At 33.4% G+C, this 23217-nt stretch overlaps 1 protein-coding gene across 3 annotated transcripts in view; it reads left to right on the top strand.

Annotated features, from left to right (window-relative positions):
- Window positions 1-23217, top strand: part of LOC148956925 (uncharacterized) — a 47249-nt gene that overhangs the window by 17638 nt on the left and 6394 nt on the right. Inside the window, exons 4-7 of one of the 3 annotated variants that reach the window (XM_089096883.1) lie at window positions 4723-4874; window positions 11709-11848; window positions 13604-13911; window positions 21544-21591. In XM_089096883.1, the coding sequence (XP_088953009.1) occupies window positions 4723-4874; window positions 11709-11848; window positions 13604-13911; window positions 21544-21576 (633 nt within the window). In that variant the 3' untranslated portion in view covers window positions 21577-21591. Of the gene's footprint in view, window positions 1-4722; window positions 4875-11708; window positions 11849-13603; window positions 13912-21543; window positions 21592-23217 lie in introns of those variants that run through there. The other 2 variants (XM_089096891.1, XM_089096877.1) reach the window with 2 other exon arrangements.

Consider the following 23217-nt stretch of genomic DNA (forward strand, 5'->3'; position numbering starts at 1 on the left):
TTGTATCAGTCCACTTCCTTATATTTTTGACACCCCCCGGTGAGTTGTCATCCATGTAATACAGGTTGTCATCCTTCTAAGTGTAATACAAGAAATATCTTTTATTTTTTGTTCTTACCGTAGTTTTGGTAATCTTTCATTCTAGACTCAAGTATGTCGAAAATTTAAGTTCTCTTCACCGTTACTATGAGGCAGTGCCCTGCCTAAGTAAAGAGTCACATGGCATCCATGTAAAATTTCTTTCTTTTTTTCCTGGCCCTTCTGTATGGATGGTATGGTTATAGAGTCTATGTTTTGGGCTCATTCAATTGGAAATTGAAAGCTTTAGGGCCTTTTCTAAGAGTCAAAAGTAATTGGTGGGTAGCCAGTCCCACTCTCATACCCTCTAGTACTACCCATTGTTCCACGGACCCTCACAGACATCCTATCAAGATTTTAGGATAACCATTTTATTCAATATATTAAAAAAACTAAATAAATGTTGCTTTGGAGATGATCCGACCTCTGTAGCACTTGGGGCAAGGATTGTAAATAATGCAGATTTCCAATTGTTGAAACATCAGGTTTATAATGAAAAAAATTAAGGCTTGTTCGATCTTGAGTGTGTAATTGTCTCGAAACTTTCCAGGAATTATTCTCTAGGTCAAGACGATCGTGCTTTTTGATCTTATTTCTGCTCATCTTAGGTTTTAAGATGGCTCTTTACTTTCCTTTAAAAACCCTTGTTTTTGAAAAATATGTCTGTAAATTAACTTATAAGCCAAGGTTTTGTCATTTCGATGAAAAACTAGTGTCAGATTCGTTTTGCTCATTTGTTTCTGTTGATCGTGATCCGTTCAATCATTTCTGTCTTTTACCCTTTCTCCTTGCTTTAGTTATGTTTATTAGAGGCAGCATTCTTCTTCTTCTATTTAATAGCAGCACTTTAGGATTACTTTATTCTTCTTCTTCTTCTTCTAATTCACAGCAGGCGGGCTATTCAGTTAATACTATTTAGCCCTTTTCTTTTTGTTTCACTCTGTGGGTTACAGAGCTACTGGCTTGGTTGTCTCTTGTTTATTAGATACTGTCAGATATCTTTCATCAAATCTTTTGACTCAAGGAGTTGAAATATAAGATGATACGTATCGATTTCTATGCTCAGTGTGTATGTATATTTGGCTAGGCTCTTGACTGATGGTGAGATTTTGTGGTGGTTGAAGCATTTTAACAGTTTACAAAGCAAGGTATGCTGTGCAGACGTCAGCACATTACATTCAAATAGGCAATGGTCAATTGTTTCATTATTCATATTACAATGCCTGCAAAGAGGGGACAGGGGAATTGAACCACTTTAATTAGAAAACTTATATGAGAATGCAAGGAACTTTAGTCCATTTGTTCCAGAACGAATTCTATGATAAATTTTAGAAAGATTCTTATTGGGAAAGAGGGAAAAGATAGGATTAATCTTATTAAAATTAATATCTGATAGCCTCCATCGGTAAATATCTCTAATTGGGATTGGTCTCCCACTTGGCTGGTCAATATTTATAGCATTTTTTGCTATTTCATCAACCTGATGATTACCACTTATCCAAAGTGGCTAGGAATGTACTGAAAATAAGTTGTTATGCCACTTGAAGCAAGATTATCTATAATACTGAGACAATGATAAGTGTCAATGTCCAACTTATATTGAGGAGCTGAGGCCAGCAACTCAAGGCTTGATAGAGAGTCGGAATATATGATAATATTATTTGAATTTGCAATCAAAGGTTGGTTTTCCTTAAGGTGTTCTAATGCCATGATTATGGCATTTAACTCAGCAGACATTATAGATACAGTATTATATAATCTCTCGCCCATTGCAATTTTCAGGTGAGGAAGGAGAAAACCACTTGCAACCTTCTCATTTATTTTTGACCCATCAACAAATATTTGGAAGTGATTTTTATAGGTAATAGTATTAAGTTCTGCAAATTTTTTCTGGACAAAAGCAATGGTGGTTAAATCTTTATTCCACTTTGAGAAGTCAGTATTTATTATCGGAATTGACCAATTCCATAAAGGGGATTGGGGGAAAGTGGGTGCAATAGACTTTGCTGGTATGGGGAACTTCTTCTGAATAATTGCCTACTCATCTGCAATGCCTCTATACATGGCTGGATTTCTTAACCAATTATGTAGTGTGTGTAGTGTTATTAAAGAGCCATATGCCTTCTGTGAATTACTTCTTCCGTGAGTCTGGGGAGCTTATGGTTTAACAAATTCCTACGAAACATGTTTTCTAAAACTGTTTTCCATATTTGGATCTTCTTTATGCAGCTTAAAATCCTGCTGAGCTCATAGGATTTGTGTTTTCAAAACATAAGGCCAAGGAAAAAGAGACGAAATACCCAAAATTAAGGTAAAACATTTTTTGGCCAAATCTTGATAGACGTCTTCCATAAACCTGTCTTCTAAACCCTAGAATAAAGGAAAGAGTTGAGACAGTAGCTTCAAATAACCTTCTTGGGGTATGGGTGGGGTATTTATTGTTAAAAGTTTAATCTACCCGTCTCAGTTACTTCCAAAAATAACAAGTTGCCTCTATCTAGAACTTTACCACAGAAGTTGATATTGATGAATAAATTCAACCTAAACGAACAGAATTTACAGTCTGTTCGAATGTAACGAACAGAATAAACGAAACAGAATGATAACAGAATGAAACAGAATGAAGAAGAATAAACGAACAGAATGATCAGTTCAAACTTTAAGCCAATCAAAATTTCCACTGATAAGAGTAGTGTAAGCGCCCCCGGTAACCTCTAAAGGCCAGATATTTATTTGTTCTTTTTACCCGAAGCAATTTGCTAGTTGCTGTTTTGTTATCTTATTTCTGCTCATCTTATGTTTTAATATGGCTCTTTACTTGCCTTTAAAAATAATTGTTTTTGAAAAATATGTCTGTAAATTAACTTATAAGCCAAGGTTTTGTCATTTCAAAATAAAAATTTTAAAAAATACATTTTTAAAATTTTAAAGACATTTAAAAATAAAAATTGTCGAGACTTCCAGTGCTGAATATCATAAAATTTAAACGATCAATTTATTTTAGTAGTCCAGTATTATCAATATACTCTAATCAGTTTTATTATCTATTAATAATAGTATTATCAATTTTATTGTCAATTCACTTTAGATATGCAGTAATTTTTACCCTTTTAAACTCTTTTTCTTTTAATTGTATACCTTTCAAATGTATAGAAAATCAATTAATGGTTCACCAATTCGAAATAGGGCTTTATCAAATTAAACAGATTGCTTAACAACTTGGCAATTTTATTGTTTAATTTCTATTTTGGCATCAGTTTTCTGTTCGATTTTGTGAAATAGACACAAAAGAAATTCCTTTGGCATAAAAAGGGATATTTTAAAAATAGTTCACGATAGATGAAAAGATAAGAACTCAAAATTTAAATAGTATATTTTCTTGTTACTCTTGTTAAATTATTTACTTTAATTTAAAATCTCCGTTCTTCACTCCTTCACTGACCTCCTATTCTTCATCGATATGAACCTATGAAACACATAAACTACAGATAGACAGCAGTTGGGTTTTTGTTCAGTTATACATTAAGAAAGAAGAAAAGATAATAATCTTACAGATATACTAAACATAGGTAAATATTATTTTGAAAAGGATAGGTGGTAAAGATTATAAGAAGTTATTCCAAAATCAAATATTATAATATAGGCACTTCATTATTAAAGTGCTAAGGGGGAGCGGCTTTGGTGCCCACTCCCTTCCTGAAATCCTAGACCAAAAGACACTCCAAAATCAAAGATCTTAGAACCAGTAGTTATATTTAGTTTTAGTATTGTATTAATAATAGCATTTCTTGGGATACTAAGAAAAGGAAAATAGTAAAACAGGAAGACGGCTACCTTTCTGATGGTTTTACAATGAAAATTGAAAATATTTGACTTTCTTTAACACGTTGAGATGCCACATGGAAATTTGAACATCAAGTCAATGACCTTAAGTCACATATGGTTCTCAAAAAATTGAAAATTATACATGAATACAATCCGCACCTCAAAGCTGAAAAATGAGGGGTTTAATTACTACTCTCACAGAAGTTTTAATTTGTAGTTAATTTAACTTTAGGGAAAATTAGATTCCTTATTCTCGTCGTCCAAGCACCTCCTAACTTGAGATATAGGCTACCAACGATTGGCTGCTCGAGTCTGTTTTCCCTTTTGTAATTTTGGTAAAGCGTATGTATTGCTTCGGCCGTGCTAGCTGAGTGGTTGGCTCGTCAGACTTGAAATCCTGTGTCCGTCAGGGCAGGGCTCTGAGTCTTGGTTTGACTCTAAGCTCAGCTAGAGTCGACCCAGCTCTAAGTGTGTACCTTGGGAAATCTGGAGGAAAAGATAGGAAGCGTCTGATGATTTGCCCCAACTGCGCATTGCACTCCCGTCCAAGAGAATCAGAATATCGGTGCCTGTGCTACAGAGACCATTGGTCAGCATGCGAAAAAGTTTTAAAAGTGTTTAAGTCTGTAATGATTTTACCCAATTTCGCAATTGATTTTCTAAGTATAATTTTATGCTTTTAATGAAAAAATCCTTTCATGTTCTGGTTCAATAGCTTTCAGACCTTTTTTTAATCAAATAAAAAAAATAGTTTAATTAGAATATTTCCACCCTGTATTTTCATTAATAAACACAAAGTCTAATGCTTGTCTTTTACAGATAGTTGAAACAATGTCGTTTACTGAAGACGTAGCGGATTTTTTGGATACTCTTGGACCCTTTTATGAGATAGTTTATGATAATGGATCTCCGACGAAAATCGAGAAACTTGAAGAAATTTTGAAGAAAAATAAAATGGATTTGGATACTGGGTATATACTCTTTTACATTTCGGAAATACTAAGAAAAAATCCCAAAGGCTATGTTTCTACAAAAAAAGTTCCTATTGACAAATGTAGATATCTCATAGTATTCAAATGTGACAAAGCTGGGCCATATTGTGGATGAAAATGATCAGAGTTATTTTTCGAAGATTTTGCTGATAAAATAAAATGATTATAGATGCTAGTTCAGCATTAACGGAGAGGGGGGAGAATAAAAGATTAATAGTATCGAATTAGTTATCTGACATTTTCTTTTTTCCTCGTAAGAAGAGGATGATTTTTCTTCTTTTTTTAATTAAATGACTTGTCTGTTTTTTTGGGATGCAGTATTTTCCCCGGACGGATGAGAGGGTTAGATTATACGAGATGCTCTAAAATAGGCAATAGGCTATTATAAAAAGTGTGTTTAAATAAAAAAAACGATCGTTCCAAACATCCCTGTGTACATACAAACCTTGTATTTCTCGTTTCTGCCTCATTTATTTTAATATACTTTTATTTAGTCTATTATAAATGTTAGTGACGTGACCAACTGAACGGGATGATAAATTGCTGGTGACTGAAGCGTTCATCAATATTTTCATAACCTTCAATTTGACCTGAATAGATTTATGTTAAGCTCTAACTACAACTATTATAAAAATTTGTATCGAAATTTTTGTCTGTAATACAGTAAGCGGGTCAAAATCGTAATTCTTGTGTAGCAAAACAAAAAAACGATAAACATATTTAATTCATCATAAACATATTTAAACATATCTTAGTTCATGTTCTAATAGCGAAACAATTCATAATCAATAAAATTTATAAGCATATTTAGACATATCTCAATCCATGATCTAATAGCGAATAAAAATGACAATGTCCGAGCAGATTTTTGTACCTGACAATGTATTCAAATAGAAAAATGAAGAATCGATGTCGAATTTTTAGATGTCGATGAAAACAAAGCTCCTGGTTTTGAACTCCTTCTGAAAAAAATTTTCTATAAGTATTCATGACCCCCCCCCCTCCCTCCCCCTTGCTCACCATATTATCGTCTATGCTACATAGGAAAAGATTTTCTTCAATAATAGAGGTGTTATTAACTTTTGGCACCAAAATGAAGGGTATATTCAAAAAATATTCCCAGGAATCAAGGGGAATTATAAATTAATTTCTGAAGAATAAATTTTGGTAAATGAAGATTTAAAGTCAATGTTTATATGAACTGTTTTTTATGCGGATCCTTAGCAATTAATATGCCACCATCTGGCAGTAGGGTTTTTTAAACTGGAAACCGCAATATATGTATATATATATATATATATATATATATATATATATATATATATATATATATATATATATATATATATATATATATATATATATGTGTGTGTTTGTGTGAGTGTGTATATATATATATCTCTATTTATTTATTGAAGGAAATAAAACAAAAGGACTAACCGTGTTTTTCTGTCTGGCTATCGAATATGGTAGTTCTTATACTATCTTCAAGAATATCCTTGGTCGAAGTAGAAGCAAATTGCTGACAAGACATTTTGAATATACGTTATCTCACTTGTATCCAAAGTTAGAATGTGAACGATATGCTTTATTTCGATAAATGTAAATTGCCACTCAAAATTTATACTCGATGGCTTTTTGATATCTTTTGGGGAAAATTTGCCATTTTATGCCTGAAAGTGGTAGAATATGATACCTTTTTTTTGGGGGGGGGGGGCTACTTAAACAGTGAACTTCCAGGTGCATTTCTAATGAAACTCCTCGTGATATTCTGTGTCTATGTGTTCTCTCATCCCAGAGAAAGAAGCAAAAAATAAGCACATCCATGATTTCCTTTTCGAGGAGAATACGAAATCTTATATTTTTGTAGAAAGGGGGTTGAAAACTCTTCAATGGAGTTTTTTGATGTGTTGAATTCGATTATGTAATTTTTGTTCGAAATTGTCTGTGCTTGTGGAGATGTTTTCCCCTTTCGGAAAAAGGGCAAATTCTCTCAGACTCCTAACTGTTATTTTTAGATAAATTTAAAATCCAAGAAATTTATAAAAGGAAATCCCACGAGAGCTTAATTATTTTAATGTACATGTTTTTTTATTAAAACTTTTTTTAAGTTTTGATTACTTCGCTCCTTGTAGGTTGTAGCCATGGACTGTTTAATATATAACAAATAAATATAAGACGCAATATTTCAGTTCAAACATTGATGAAATGAAGAACTCGGTAGTATATCCCCCCCCCCTCCAGGCAAGAAACGCCCCCAGAGTAGCCTTCATAACCTCATCGCCCCTCCACTTCTCTACCTTTTGTAACAGAAAGGATATAGATATATTTTTTTTTATGTTAAAAAAAATCTGCAATAAGAGGGGGGAAGTCACCACACACCACCCATATTCAGGCTTATCCAAATGAAAGGAGGTTTGAACTTAATATTTATTTGATGGTTCAAATAAAGTTAACAAATCCTGGCATATTAATTAGTTTTTGAGGCATGAAGCATACCCCCCCCCTTCCCCATCTGCACAATGAGCCACCGATCCTCTTTTTTAACAGCTAGTACGCATTTTTACATCCCTTTACATAATCTTTTCAAAGAGCAAGCGAATCAACTTGGTTAAAGGAAGGTTTTAAATAAGTGACTTTATTAATCGTTTATTTTATATAGACTATATGCCTCTTTAGGGGCAAATGTCCCACCACGCGAATTTGCTTCCTCTGAAACTGCGAAACTGCGCATATAGTTTAGTTTCGAATAATTTTAAGGCGGTTGGGTATATCAGATTTTATAGTCGATTCCAGGTTGATCCTCTTTGGATAAAATTAATATTTTGTGTCATGGAATGGCAGACCGCACAACTTTCATATGACAAAAATTTCTGACAGCTCAGAAAGGGCACTGTAATTTTCAATTTCTGTTCGAATCAGCTTTCTCACGATTTACTACATGTATTGGTTTGACTCGGAGACTCGTGGGAAAAAAACGCATCCGTGATCTTTCTTTTTGAAAAAAAATAAAATCCTTTTCTGTAGATAGGAGCTTGATTCCTGTATAATCAGATTCTCTGATATGCTGAATTTCATGGTGTAACTTTTGTCAAGATCATGTGGTCTTTTGGTGGTATTTTTTCCTTTCTTGAGAATCTGGTAAATATTCTCAGGCTCGTAGCCTATGATGATTAACATTAAACTTGATGGATTTTAAATATTTGGAATAATTATAAAAATCTGATTCTTTTGATATATGTATTGACATCAAAAATTTGATTTGATCTTTTTTTTCACTATTAAGCATCGGTCCTTTCTTGTAGCTCCATGAACTGTTTGATATGTTCGTATTACGATTTTTTATTTTCTTTTTTTTATCTTGCATTGTCATAATTATTTATATAGGTGGTGGTATGACTCCTTCCCCATTTTGTGGAATATTTTTCAGCCGAATTTCCTGCTAAAATGATAATTATTCATGTAAATTGTTTTTGTAATTTAACACTTTTTTACAAAAATTAACTGTCAAATTTTAGCTGTGGAGAAAAATCGATATTTTCTGCTCAAAACTGTAATTTTGGGTGTGTGTGAAATCCAAGGTAGTGTCTCCAGACATTTTTAAAGATAAGAAAAGTAACAGTCTACCTCGATTCAGTGGAATTCATGCACCAAGCTTTCAACCCCTGTTGACGTGGTTCAGCTTCTTATTCTAGATTCAGTGGAATTCATGCACCAAGCTTTCAACCCCTGTTGACCCCTGTTCAGCTTCTTATTCTAGAATTGATTGCAATCAACTTCCATTAGTTTTGGTGCCCGAGAACAATTTTTAATAGCACAGATTTTTCATGTTTCGCTGTTCCAAAGTGCTTATTGCACCGGCACCAAATGTAGGCAAATGCATTATTTTATTTAGGAGTCCATCCTAAGTTATATTATTGTCATATTTGACAAAATATGTCATATTTCAAGCTTGTCAGCTTGAGTCATATTTTGGAATCTTGGTTTATGTGTATATACAGCAAGATTTATGCTGTACAGTCATGGATTCGGCAAAAACTTAAATAAGGCATTTACCACTCCCAAAAAATGACGCATGAATGAATTTTCTCTTAATATTTTTCATGAGACAGTAAATTCTTATAATGGCAAATTTTCATTTATTTTCATCCTTACAAAAATTTATCTAAAATTTTGAAAAAATAACATGCGGGAAAATAAATTCTGATATGACAGTAAAGTCTAGTAATTCACTGTTCAGATAGCCAATATCCATTGTATTTTCATCTGAACAAAAACATATCAAATTTTTGGCAAAATAAGTTGCGGAAAAATGAATACACAAAAAAAAATCCATACAAAAACAACTTATGCATCTTATAAGTTATGAACAGTAAAGTCTAATAATTCCTTGTTCAGACAGCAAGTTTCGTCGTATTTTCAGTCTACCAAAAATTATGAGAATCTTATAAAGCAAACGTTTTATATAGATAAAAGCTTATAGCAAAAATTTGACTTCGTTTACCACAAAGGTTAATAATTAGGTTAAAAGCTGAATACGTTGTTGAAATTAATTACAACAAGGAATGCAGTCTAATTAAGGAACGCAGCCTAAGGACCATTAATGAATGATTAAAACTATTCGTTGATAGCTGACAGGAGACTTTTTCATCATTGATACGAATAGTACAAACATAAATTGTATTTTCTCAATTATCCTTAGTCTAATATTGTGACTCAAGAACAACCCTCCTCCCCTCCACGGAAATTGTATAATGTGCCCTAAAGAGACTTTCCAGGGCTATAAAATACTAGGTTCAAAGTGTCATATATTGTTTCCCTTCTTTTGTTGTGTATATAGTATTTATTTTATGCTATGGTGTTTATGTTTGTTCATCATGCTAATAAAAATCATTGTTCTAGTTTTAACCTGTCCTTTGCTTGTATTCCCCATTTCTTTCGTTTATATCGTTTTCATTCTTTTTTTAGAACTTGGTATTGCATTGGTAATTTATGTGTAATCTTTTTTTTTGTATTTTGCCTTTGTTTATTTATTTATTTTTACCATATTAAGCATAAAAAACAGGCGCAATTAAGTAAAAAACAAACATAGTTTATGTTTTTAGTGTCCATGACGATGAATTCGAACCATGAGAATAGATTTTTTTCAGAAGATTCTTTAGAACAAATAAATTTGCTGAACGATCACTGAATTCCTCTGAACGATCTGAAATTCCCTGGATGATTTTGCTGTTCAATTCAGCTTTTTCGCAAAGAAATTTTGAATCTGTCTTTTATTCAAATAAAGCTAATAAAATAAACTGTCAGACTGAACAATCGGTTTTTAAGCAGCAATTTACATGCAGCAGTACTGCTTAATTAGCCTCCCTATTAAGAAACGGGTCAATTGAAATGATCACTTCTGCTTAACAATATCTGTTTTTCGTCTTTTTCTATCTCTGATTTTATTATACACCACTCAAGAAAGTTCAATCGTAACTTTGACATTAATGCTCAGCAAATTGTTAATTTGAAGTGCATGAGCTTTTTGCTATCTATTATACTGGATTATAGAATATTTTTTTTATGGTTTTCTTTCGAATTTTATAAATCTCTGCACTCAATACATCAATGAAGTTAAAGTAATATCTTTTTTAATTAATTGAATATTTTTTTCTGATGTATCTTGACCTCGCTACAGATTTGTTTTGATGAAATTTCATCAGCTGTGATCAGGCATGTACGTAGTATTTTGTCCTGATGAGGGGGGGGGATTTGTGCGGGGTCACAAGTTTTTAAAATAGGTGAACTGTCTAGTATTTATAAGATGTAGTCGAACAGTTTTAGAAATGTCAGGGTTCCGGAGGCCGCAAGCTTAAGCCTTCTCCTCCCCTTCCTATGTCTATTCCCATATTTATTGGCAAAACATTTTGTTCATTTTGATTATCCAACTATAAAAGGGAGTATTCAATAGTTTTGAGAATTCTACATTTTGTAAAAAAAAAATGTTTTTTTGCTAATATTGCGAAATATGACTTGAAAAAGTCCTGAAATTGTTGTCGGTGCCCCCCCCCCCCATCCCTACCCCCAAAAAAAGTACACTGTTGGAATTGCGAATCGTATGGAAATCAATACATTCCCATAGGGAGTGGGATTTTGGATCGGAATTAAGAAAACGATGAGTTAAACTATTCTAAAGCGTAAACGTAAACGGACCTTTTTCAAGTTCTATTTTAGGCTTTATCATGGAAATTTTGAGCTGCAAATTTCACTCTTTTTAGAATTTCTGGTTAAATGCGCGGTCAAGATCAACCTTTTCCTGTCTATATATATAACTTTTCATAGTTACATAGCTCAAAGTAGACTTGAAGGGGAGGAGATTTTATGTATCAAGCAATTGAATTTTCCTTATCATATACGTTTTATTTTTGGATCTATTGAACCTAAATCTTGAAACTAACTAACGGTGCTGACTCTTATTCATCTAAAAGCCTAACGCTCATTTAAAAGATAATTGGGACTCTTATCTGTTTGAAGCAGATGATTCCTAAGAGAGTCAATCAGTGTAATTAATTCTATTGATCGCCTGCTTGAGAATCAAGCCTACTTTAAGACTGTAAAGAAGCTACTAAAATAATACAAATTATTCTAGTTTCTTTAACATTGACGTTTCATAAAAATGACGGTGGCCAGGACTTGCATATACTTTGTCAGCCAACTTTTCCTTCTTTCAGCTTTCAAACTTGTCATTACTTATCATTACTTCAGTGTCAGTGTCTTTACTTCATTACTTGTCATACCTTCAAACTTGCCATTACTTCATTTTCATTTTAGGTACAACACTGAATCAAAGAATAGTCCAACTCCTGAGCTGTCATCCCTGACATCTACCAATATTCAAAGCTTCGATAGCAAAACCTTCGACGACCAATTTCAGCCCACCAATTTCGATATTATGAGCTTTTCTTCTACAAGTATTGAATTTTCCCGTTTTTTCTTAATATGTATTTCAAACCTATTTTTAACTAGGGTCTCCAATCATAGATTAATAACTGGTTCTAAAAAAGAAAATAAATGAGTAGTGAATTTGGTATACTAGTGATATATTAAAAGGGATAAACGTAGCAAATAATACTACTACTAAAACCTCACATTGGAACCAAACCGCCTGAGGCTAACACAGCTGCGCAAGCTCCTCTTCCGTCCCGTTCTATTCAAAGATCCCCTCTTTACACTCTCCAAAAAGGTTCAAATTCCTTTAAATCTTTTTTTACTTCTTCCCACTTCGTTCGGAGACGGGCTTTTAAGCAAAAGTGTCAAAAAATTGCCCAAAAATTTACAAAGTGTCAAAAGTGCCAAAAAATTTATGCATGATCACTTTTGCTTAAAAATATATGCACGGGGGAGTATCTGCACTTTGTCATGTTTGTTCATTTCCTTTTCTAAGCCAAATAGAGACTGTGTAGTTGTTTTTTTTTTGCCAAGTACTGCAATTTCCAAAGCCTATGGAGCAAATAAAGGTGTTTTTCGATTAACCATCTTTTTTCTTGTTACCTCAGCATACCAAAAAGCAACTTTTCTTTACTACTACATTCTCAGATTTTTGTAATTTTATTTGTCTCCAGTAAACTATCTGAAAACCCGATCTTTTGCGGAAGATATAGTGAAATTTGCAAAAGCCGAAAATTTGAGATAATGAGACAGGCTCCTATTAAACAGATAATTCGGGTTGAGTTGCAACACTTTGACCAAGAATAGTGCAAGAGCCCTTTTACTCGCTCTTAAATGAATCATAGAGCAAAATAAAATGTTCGAGGCTCTGTTAGGTTAAATTGAGGTTGACAGCTTCCACGTCAAATTTTCAAGTGATCTCTGATTCACTCTAAACTGTTGGATCAATGTAAAGGTGCAGCTTTTGATGTTGGAATGGGTTGGCTGGTATGGGTATTTAGTCAAAGACAATTGACGAAATCATATTGCTACTTACTGATATCACAGGTATCGAATGGATGCATTTCAGACGGTCCATAAGAAAAATAATAGAATTTAGAAAAGAGATTCAGAATCAAGACAAAGAAATGAAAATTTGAAACCTCCATTTGTCAAATAAGGCTTATCGATTATCATCAATGAAAAAAGCACCTAATTCTTTTTTTGTATTGTTTTTAGGCTTCTTGCAACTTCTTTAACACAAGAATCTTGTTTAGTAGCAAACTAAGAGTATATGTTTTATATGTATATAATATATATATATATATATATACATGTATATATATATATATATATATATATATATATATATATATATATATATATATATATATGTATATATATATATATATATATATATATATATATATATATATATATATATATATATATATATATATATATATATATATATGAATTTAAAGTTATCCTGTATTTTCCAGTAGGTTGCATCAAGACATGACTTATTGTAGAAAGAGAAAAGCCAGGACAGATGTCGTCTAAGGTCTCCAAGCATAGTTAGTTCTATAAAGATTTTCTAGCTCTTAGCTGTTTATTGTATTCTATTTAGATAAAAGGAAAGTTATGGGGGCTTATTGTTTGTCGTTTCTTCCTATTATATTTTTAGGGCTGAATTTGTCTTTATCTAGAAACTTGGGATAGGTCACATACATGAAACAACAGTCCAGAGATTTAACTATAACCTGGTATAATTTTTTTTATCAAATCCTTTACTTCAGACTCAGTCTATGGAAGTGTTTACTCTCCTACTTTTGGCAATGAAAGCAGTGATGAAGAATTTCTTGAGCCAACCTCATTTGATGATGCAGAGCGCCACATAAAAAAGTTGGATGAAACTGAAAGAAAAGTTGTTAAAATAGAAAAGAAGATAGAAGAACTGGAGAGAACGTGCAGATGTGATAGTCAACCAAGAACCGTTGAAGACGAAGTAAAAGAAACATTGAGGCAACTTAGACAAGGATTAGAAGATGTTAAGGACAAAGTATTGACTCTGGAATCGTCAATCAATCCCTCCTGTACTGTACAAGTACGTATCTTTAATTTCTAAAAAACGATATTCATTTTTAATTTATGTTACTAATAGATACGTACATCTTTCTAAAGTGTGATTTGTATATGTTCTTAAAACTAATCTTTCTAATGAGTCTTTTGTTTTTCGTATATATGCAGGTGATTGTTTAGTGTTATCTACTAATAATAGTTTTGGGTTCTCGTTGTACTTACTGTTTTTGTATGCAATGACAGTAAACCAAGAAAAATGTGATTTGATCCCACTGTCTGTGGTTCCATAATAAATAATATTGGAGCAGATGGAGCATATAAATAATAAAAGAAATGTTGAGATGGCTAGATATGCCTTCTTTCAAATGCATATCTTCCCGAAATGGAGTGTGATTGGAAGCTCGTAGGAAAAAGTAAAGAGGAAAGCTTAAAAATTATTCGGGTAGGAAAAAAGTGTTGCTCCGAATTACTAGAAGTAGTAGTATTAGTAGTAGCAATTTTCACTGTGGAAGACACATTCTGATTCTAATATTTCATGTGCTGATATCCGTGGTCACTATTTATTTCCAGTTCAGATTTATTGCTGTTGACCAGCATAATAGGATACGTTTAAGAAGCAAGAAGTACTGGTGTTAGTAGCTGCTTTTGAGCTGTTTAAAAACAGCTGATTGACTGATCTTTGTCCTTTCTCTTATAGTAAGATTGTTTTGTAATGTATAGCTTGTTGATATGTATGATGTTTCATTATCCCCAATTTTACCTTTATTTATAAGGTTTTAAAAAAAAAGAAATTTTTTTTTTTTAAAAAAGACGGAGTCATGAAGAGAGGTGTTTGATTAATATGTTCAAAATCTTTAATGTAGAGTATAGGAATTTTCGCTACTGTTTATATGTTTATGCTGTGTTTACAGCATAGAAACTCGTGACTGAATTGGCTTAGGTTGGGTTAGCTTACTGTTTTATATTGGGGCAGTATTTTGACTTTGGGAGTACAGTATGAATCTGCTTCCTATAGGACCATATGCACAAGTCTGGAAGGTCATAACAACAACCCGTGCAATATAAAAGCAATATAAGTGTTTGGAAGTAAGATGAACCCATGAAATCTTGCCTTGGCACGTATTTCTTGCTTTAGCTCTTATTAATTTAAATGCTAAAGTACGCTATCTTTTGTATAATTCCTTATTGTAACCTGGTAGCCACAGGCTATGTGATAGAAAAATGAGGAGGAAACAATTACCGTCATTTTCGTATCACAGTGGCCAACAGTGGCCATCCTAATTTTTGTAAAAATAAAGGCACTATTTTTTTCGAATAAACCCAAAAACAATAAAACTGGGCTTGAATGAAACAAAACAGGTCAAAAAAGAGCTGGAGACCTGTTATTATTTGTGGTTCTGTTTTTGGTTTAAACAAAACAGCTCTTTCCGTTTAAAAAGCAGTTAATTAAACAGCTGTTTTTCTAACGCTTTAAGCTTAAAGAAAAAAAAGTAGTTGATGAGTTTTGTTTTTTTATTATAAAGTTATTTATAGTTTCTTTTGTTCGAGCCTTAAAACTTATCACTTAAAAATACGCGCTTTTCCAGTGTCTTGGATATTGTCGGGACACACTGCTTCCGCATTAAATAACCGACAATCGAAAATGCCTATTTGCGCGCCACACTAGTAGCAGTTACGCTAAGATGCTTTAAAGTGGTGTCTGCTAGCTTTGAAAAGATTTCTCCGTTTTGAGTAGAGATAATGATCAAGTTGACCTATCGACCTTCAAACTTTTGTTTTAAGAATACGAATGGGTTGCTTTTAATCTTTGGCTTTAACTAGCTATAAATACTTAATCCAAAGATATTAATTTCATTCCTTAGCCGAACTAGCCCCCTCCCTGCTCCAAAAACTCTGGATCTGCTATGAGTTCTTTGAGGGATGGTAAAATAGGGGCCATCACTGGCTCTAGTATTATAAAAAAAAACTCAAGCCTTTCTAGGACTGTGTATGCCCGATAGCCTGTTGGATATGAAGAAACACTTATCAGTACGGTGGATTCGCGAAAGGGAGAAAGTACGATAATAGCGACTTCTAGTACAGTCTAATAATTAGACTAAAGTAGGAGACTCCTAGTAGAATTGTTGCTACTGTTGGATATAAAAAAAAAGAAGCAAAAAATCCAAAGCTCCCTACGTTTATTTTTTTTTTTGCAGACTCAATCACTTCCGATGTGCTATTCCATCGAACTTCATGTCAAAAGGGATATGAGAACTAAAGCCATTCTTTTAGTAATGTTTCTCACAGATATCATGCTGGACAGTGGAAATTTTTAGGTTTCTCAGTAATTTTTGCATGAATGCTTGAGCAAGCCTGACGTATTTTTGGATAGCCTTTGCTGTACTCTCGTCTTTTTATTGAATCCCAGCTCCTCAGCCTTCTTCTCCATTTCTTTCGTCGTCCTCTTCCGCAGACACTGCGTCAGTTATATCACATATTTTCAGCAAACTTATCTTCACTTCTAGAGTTTTCAGACTCAGAAACAGAAAGGCCATCTGAATCGTTTTCATCAGTTGGCTCGACATCTTCAACTTCATCAGAGGATTCCAAGCAATCCTTTTCAGAGACAACATTTCCTATGCTTCAATTGAATCAAAATCCATGAGCGTGTATAACAGTAAATGACAACAATATGCAAAACATGAAGTTCTAGGGGTTTCTGGGGATACTCTCCTAGATTACAGGCTTTGACAACATTGTTCCCTGAACCAGTGACAGTCCGCAAAATTGTGCATGTCAGGGAAGCTTTGCTGATTGCAACATGGATTGCTGAAAGAATTTTTGTAGCTGTATGAGAATGCTTAAGTTTCCGGAAATGTGAAATACAGTGGTACGACATACACTCATTTTTCATCTTCCTGGGGTAATGGGCAGTGGTGTAGCCAGAGCCTTTTGCAGGCTAGCAGCCAAAATTCTACCTGAGTGGTGCACTTTAAAGCAGCCTTCAGCTTAACTTCTTTTTTTTCTAGAAGCAATATTCATGTGAAAATGGATAGTTCTATTGGATGGTGCTTTCAGTTCTCCTGTTATTTTTGAAATAAGCTGTTTAATACCTGGCTTATCAAACACAGAAAGTGGCAATTTGTCCCTAAACTCTGTTTTGTAACAGAGCTTCCGCAGAGCACCTTTTTCTGATCGATCTGAAATTAGGAATGATCGTATGTCTGCTCTTCTTGTTCCAGATTGCACTAATCCATTGACCTCTGTGTCTGTGCGATCTGAAGCTTTCTAGAGAGAAGCAGCCTGACTGGATGCAGACTAGCAGCCAAAATTCTACCTGAGTGGCGCACCTTAGAGTAGCCTTCAGCTTAACTTCTTTTTTTTCTGGAAGCAATATTCATGTGATGATGGATACTTCTCCTGGATGGTACTTTCAGTTGTCCTGTTATTTTTTTAAATAAGCTGTTTAATACCTGGCTTATCAAACACAGAAAGTGACAATTTGGCCCTAAACACTGTTTTGCAACAGAGCTTCCGCAGAGCAGCTTTTTCTGATCGGATCTGAAATTAGGAATCATCGTATGTCTGCTCTTCTTGTTCCAGATTAAATAAAAAAAAACAAGTTTTTTTAACTAAAAGTAAGGAGCGACATTAAAACTTAAAACGAACAGAAAGTATTCCGTATATGAAAGGGGCTGTCCCCTCCTCAACGCCTCGCTCTTTACGCTGAAGTTTTTCATTGTTTTAAAAAATAGAGTTGTGAGAAAGAGTCTAACTAGTGTAAAGAGCGAGGCGTTGAGGAGGGGACAGCCCCTTTCATATACGGAATAATTTCTGTTCGTTTTAAGTTTTAAAGTCGCTCCTCACTTTCAGTTAAAAAAAATTGTTGTTTTTATTTAATTTTTTAACGTTTTTGAATTAATGCAGGTTTTGATTTTTGCTCACCGTACATGAATAATTAAAACAAAATTTCATATTAATTTTACTTTTATTTGGTTAAAGGGCTTTCTCGAAACTTGTTTAATTTTATTTACTAACGTTTTTATAAGTAATAAATATACGTAATTTACGAATGAACTTACGCAACGAACTTATATATTCATATATTTTTAATACGTATATTAGGTGGTTCGCCTTCTAGTCAATACCTTGCTCTTTAAACTAAAGTTCGAATTTTGTTCCAATTCTTTAAAAATGACCCCATAATCACAAAGGCCGTTAACTAGAATAAATAGCTTTTATGAAGGTACTAAAAAATCCTTTAGCGTAAAGAGCGAGGTATTGACTAGGGGGCGAACCCAATCATATACATAATAATTTCTGTTCGTTTCAAGTTTTGATGTTGCTCCTTACTTTCAGTTGAAAAACTTGTTTTTTTTTGTTTTTTTTTAATTTGATTTCTGATCGTTTTTTTTTTAAGTAATGCTGGGAAATCTGGCGCCCCCTTCATAGCAATGTCTCTTCCCCATGAAAACTTCAACAATGGAAAGATCCTCCCACATAACCCCCGACCACTGCCCGTAAAAATCCCCCCTGAAAAAGGCGGGCTACTTCCCACTAACCAGTACTATATGTAAACATTGAGTAAAACCCATAACTTTCAGCCATCCCCCTAGGGACTTTGGGGGATTATGTTATCCTAAAAGAAATATTTATCATATTTTGGACCATGCTGAATAAAATGGCTATCTCAAAATTTTGATCGGGTGACTTTGGGGAAAAAATGAGCGTGGAAGGGTGCCTAGTTGCCCTCCATTTTTTTGTTCACTTAAAAATGGCGCTATGACTTTTAATTTCCATTCGAATGAGCCCTCCCACGATATTCTAGGACCATTGGGTCGATACGATCCCATTACGGTCGATACGGGGAAAAAAAACAAACACGCATCCGTGATCTTTCTTCTGGCAAAAAATACAAAATTCCACATTTTTGCAGATACAAGCTTGAGACCTCTACAGTAGGGTTCTCTGATACGCTGAATCTGATCGTGTGATTTTCATCAAGGTTCTGTAGTTTTTAGGGGGTGTTTCCCCCTTTTTTCGAAAATCAGCCAAATTTTCTCAGGCACGTAACTTTTGATGCGGACTAAACTTGATGAAATTTATATTACTGAAATCAGCATTAAAAACTAATTCGTGTGATGTATCTGTTTTTATAAACATTATATGTTTTAGAGTTTCGGTTACTATTGAGCCGCATCGCTCCTTACTTACAGTTCGTTACCACGAACTGTTTGATTTCGTTAATCCATTGACCTCTGTGTCTCTGCCATCTGAAGCTTTCTAGAGAGAAGCAACCAGACTGGATATATTTTTTGAGTTAATTTGGGTTTGTTATTTGCTGCAGTAGCGGCAGACACTTTATCTTTGTGCACATCAAACTTGTGTTTCCTTTTAAGATGGTATGTAATGTCGTGGCAGAGCCTTCCTTAGGCTTTATAGGCATTTTGCAGAAATTACACCTGATAATTTATTTGCCTTTTTTTTCCCTAGGGTGCCCAGAGATAACTTCGAAGTTTTACATCAGAAGATGAGGGCATGCTTTTCTTAAAAGAAAGGTTATTTTTAGGATTCTTCACAAAATTACAATCAACTTCAAGTAGCCAAATATTTTGAAAATTGCATTGGCGTAATGAAAGGGAAAGGGTGCATTTGGCCTGAGCAGTTTTGTTGACATCGCGTCAAAAAGTTCTGTAAAAAAAAAAAAACACTGACATTTACCTACGGTTCCCTAAAAACTTAGACCCTTTTGCATCACCTGATGCAAAAATTCCCTTAGAAATCGATTTCTAAGGGAATTGGTTTGTCTATAATAGGTATTCAAGAGGACAGTATAAAAAAATAATATATTGTTTGGTGATACATTTGTAAAATTTCGGGTGATGCGTGGTAAATATACCATGTTCACCTGAAGATTGGTATCCTGTATAGTGAGAAAAGCGTTATCTCAGGGCTTTATAGACCTTTGACCCTTCCCGGATCCGTGACGCCGATGGGAGCCTTAGACCCCACAGCATCCCCAAATTTCCAGATTTCCCCATGATATCCAATATTTTTCACATATTTCCTTTTTGCTACATTTCTTTTCAAATTTTACGTTTCTACGAGTGGGAAAAAACCGGGGGGGGGGGGTCAAACCCCCTTTTGCACTAGCACTAACGGCAGAGCGGCATACGTGGAAATGGGGTACTAAGTGATGGAATTTTCTAATTCTTGTGTCATTTTTGGTCTCCCCCGACTTAAGTAGGAAATATATAGGAATTAATAGGAAATGACCTTTCAATTATATGTTTTTTCAATTATGTATTATATTATTATAGCCTAATACCACAAATGGTATTTTTACCCCTTCTGACCTCGCCTAGGGCGAATATGGGGTATTAAGTGTGTGAAATGTGTCGATTCTGATGACATTTTCGGTCTCCCCAGACGTGAATTAGTAGAAAACAACCTTCAATCCACCAAATACTACAAAAATAAGATTCTGATTCCCCCTCCCCCTCCTCTGACCTTGTTTGAGTTGAAATGGGGTATTAAGCGATGGAATTTTCCAATTCTGATGTCATTTTTGGTCTCCCTGGACTCAAATTAATAGAAAAGATCTTTCAATCCAGACAGTATTGCAGAAATTTAAATTCGAGATTTTCCCCTTCTTTCCCTGAAAGAAGGGGTATTTCTGCGTGGTCGAGTTTAACTGATTTTGAATATGTTATTAAGCAAATTTTTATGAACTTTTGGGCGTCAAAAAAATTTCTTTTGTTCAAATATCAAGGTTTGGTCCTTTTTTTTCGTAGTTTTACTGGCCTATATACATCGTTAGTCCGAATTGGGAATGGTTTATCCTTCAACCGCGTATCAGCCAAGAAAATTTAGGAAGAGAGATGTTCTCTTTATTCTATAATGTGTGGTGAAGAGAACAGTCTCCTGCTTCTGATGACAGGAATTGTGGAATATTTAGCTTTTTTTTTTTTTTTTTTTTTTTTTTTTTTTTTTAAATGAAAATTAGTTTGGAGACAATTGACTGGTAGAAATGATGGAAACTGGAAATCGAGGTTATTATTCATTTTTGCTCTCTTATTTTTTGTTTGTTTGGTTTCTGTATTCCATCGTGTCTTGTTAAGCTTATTTCAATATAACACAGTCATCATTAGGCTGCTCAACAGTAATGCTTCTGGAATGAGGAGCTTTACTAACTTTGGGACATGATTTGAGGTTGTGCAAAGTAAGCTAACTGACATGCTAAAACTTAATATGTTGCATCATTATTTTTTTACTTGGCAATTAGATTATAACGATAAATAGCATTTATTCCTAAATCTGATGCTAGTTTTACTTCGTTATATTCAGCAAATTTCATCTTATTCAGTTAAAACACTTGCAGTGAGACAAAAAAATAGAAAATTGCTGATAACACTGTTCGTTATTTGCAGCAAATGAATTATATTTACCGGTCTTTATATCTACAAACACTGCAGATAACAACTGCTCCCAATATTTGAAAAATACAATTCTTTATCCTCATTTAGCTGAAAAAATTGAAAAGGTTCCCATCAAAGATTTTGTAAATCTTTTTTTGTGTCTTCATTTAAAAATCAACAAAGAATTTTGAAAGAAAAACTGCAAACACTACAGATATTCAACAAATCATCAGATTCAATTAGCATTCTTTTTTATGCAGCCATTTCTGGCTTTGGCTGCTTGTATCAAATGAGTTGGTGTCAAAAGTGTAGACAAAATATCTTTCTATTGATTGAATGAATCCATGCTAGCAGATGATGAGCTTGCCATGTGTCTGAGCTAAATAAACGTTCAGATAGGGTTTCAAACAAATTGAACTGCTTTTCGTGATTTTTGCTTTTTATCTCTTCAACTTTTTCTTTTTGAAAAGAGCTTTAGAGTTTGAAAAATCGAAATCACTTTGAATACCAGTTTTCTTTCATCAAATATTATCCGCACACATTGATCTAATGACAAATACAGGAAATAAACATATTATTCAATCCAGCGTTCAAGGCCGTAAATAAATGTGTCACTTTGTCATGTCGTCTATATATATATATATATATATATATATATATATATATATATATATATATATATATATATATATATATATATATATATATATATATATATATATATATATATATACAGGGTGTTCCAAAATGGTTGACCCCATTCTAAATGCCCATGTCTCGGAAACTACTCGATGGATCTTAATGAAACTAAATACACTTTATGTTGAAGGTCATATGTTTTATTGGTTAAATTTACAAAGAAAAGTACAAATATTTGTTGGTTCTATGACAGATTTTTATAAATGTTCAATATGAGCGCCGCCTGTGACTCTGCAAACGTCGAGTCGGTATTCGAGCTCTATATATATATATATATATATATATATATATATATATATATATATATATATATATATATATGTATATGTATATATATATATATATATATATATATATATATATATATATATATATATATATATATATATATATATATATATATATATATATATATATATATATATATATATATATACATTATTGTAATATACTAAAAAAAGGCCATAATAAATTATTATTATTATAACAAAAAGTTTCGTAACAATCATTATCCATCTAGCAAGCTTAGTAAGCATACGCAGGAATTGTGCCGGTTAACCAAAACAAAAACAAACAAGTTTCTTATGGAAAATGAATGAATTGTGAAAGGAATTTGCAGCAGAAGTGATTATCATACTTAGATAGCGATGAACAGTGAATTGAATGGTACTTGTATCTTTTAGCTATCTTGTTATGTTCATGCAACAAAGATTTCCCTGCAAAAACGTACATTTTTACTGGACAAGACCCCAATACATTTACATTCCTCTCTTACTAAGAATTTAAGACAATTTGCAATTAATAATCAATATTTATCATGAATACTTTAGTAGGGTAATCACAGCACGTCATTGTTATCTATCAGCATAAATACCATAAAAAACGGTTAACTTAAAGTTTTGTCAGATGAAGGTGCAGATTAGTTCCCTTTGCTGTGGAGGATGCAGAGGCCCTATCAATGAAACTAGGGTACACCGTAAGAAGTGACTTGTTTATAAGCTGTTTTTACTAGACATTGTCTGTGCTTCATTGCAGCTCAATTGACTGAATAATATATAGTAAGAAATAAGTTGCTTTTATTAGGGGGAACTAAAACTGCACTTTTACCGTTCTTGCATTTACACACATGCTTACTCTCAGCTGACTCATGGGTCCTGATTCTGCCTAGCTGAAATAATCTAGCAGTGCTATTTGATATGTTAGACACGCTGAATGCCATCATCTTGCTTGCCTCT

Source organism: Artemia sp. Qi Xiang Cuo, chromosome 1 (assembly GCF_049724085.1).
Source record: "Artemia sp. Qi Xiang Cuo chromosome 1, ASM4972408v1, whole genome shotgun sequence".
Taxonomy (NCBI): domain Eukaryota; kingdom Metazoa; phylum Arthropoda; class Branchiopoda; order Anostraca; family Artemiidae; genus Artemia; species Artemia sp. Qi Xiang Cuo.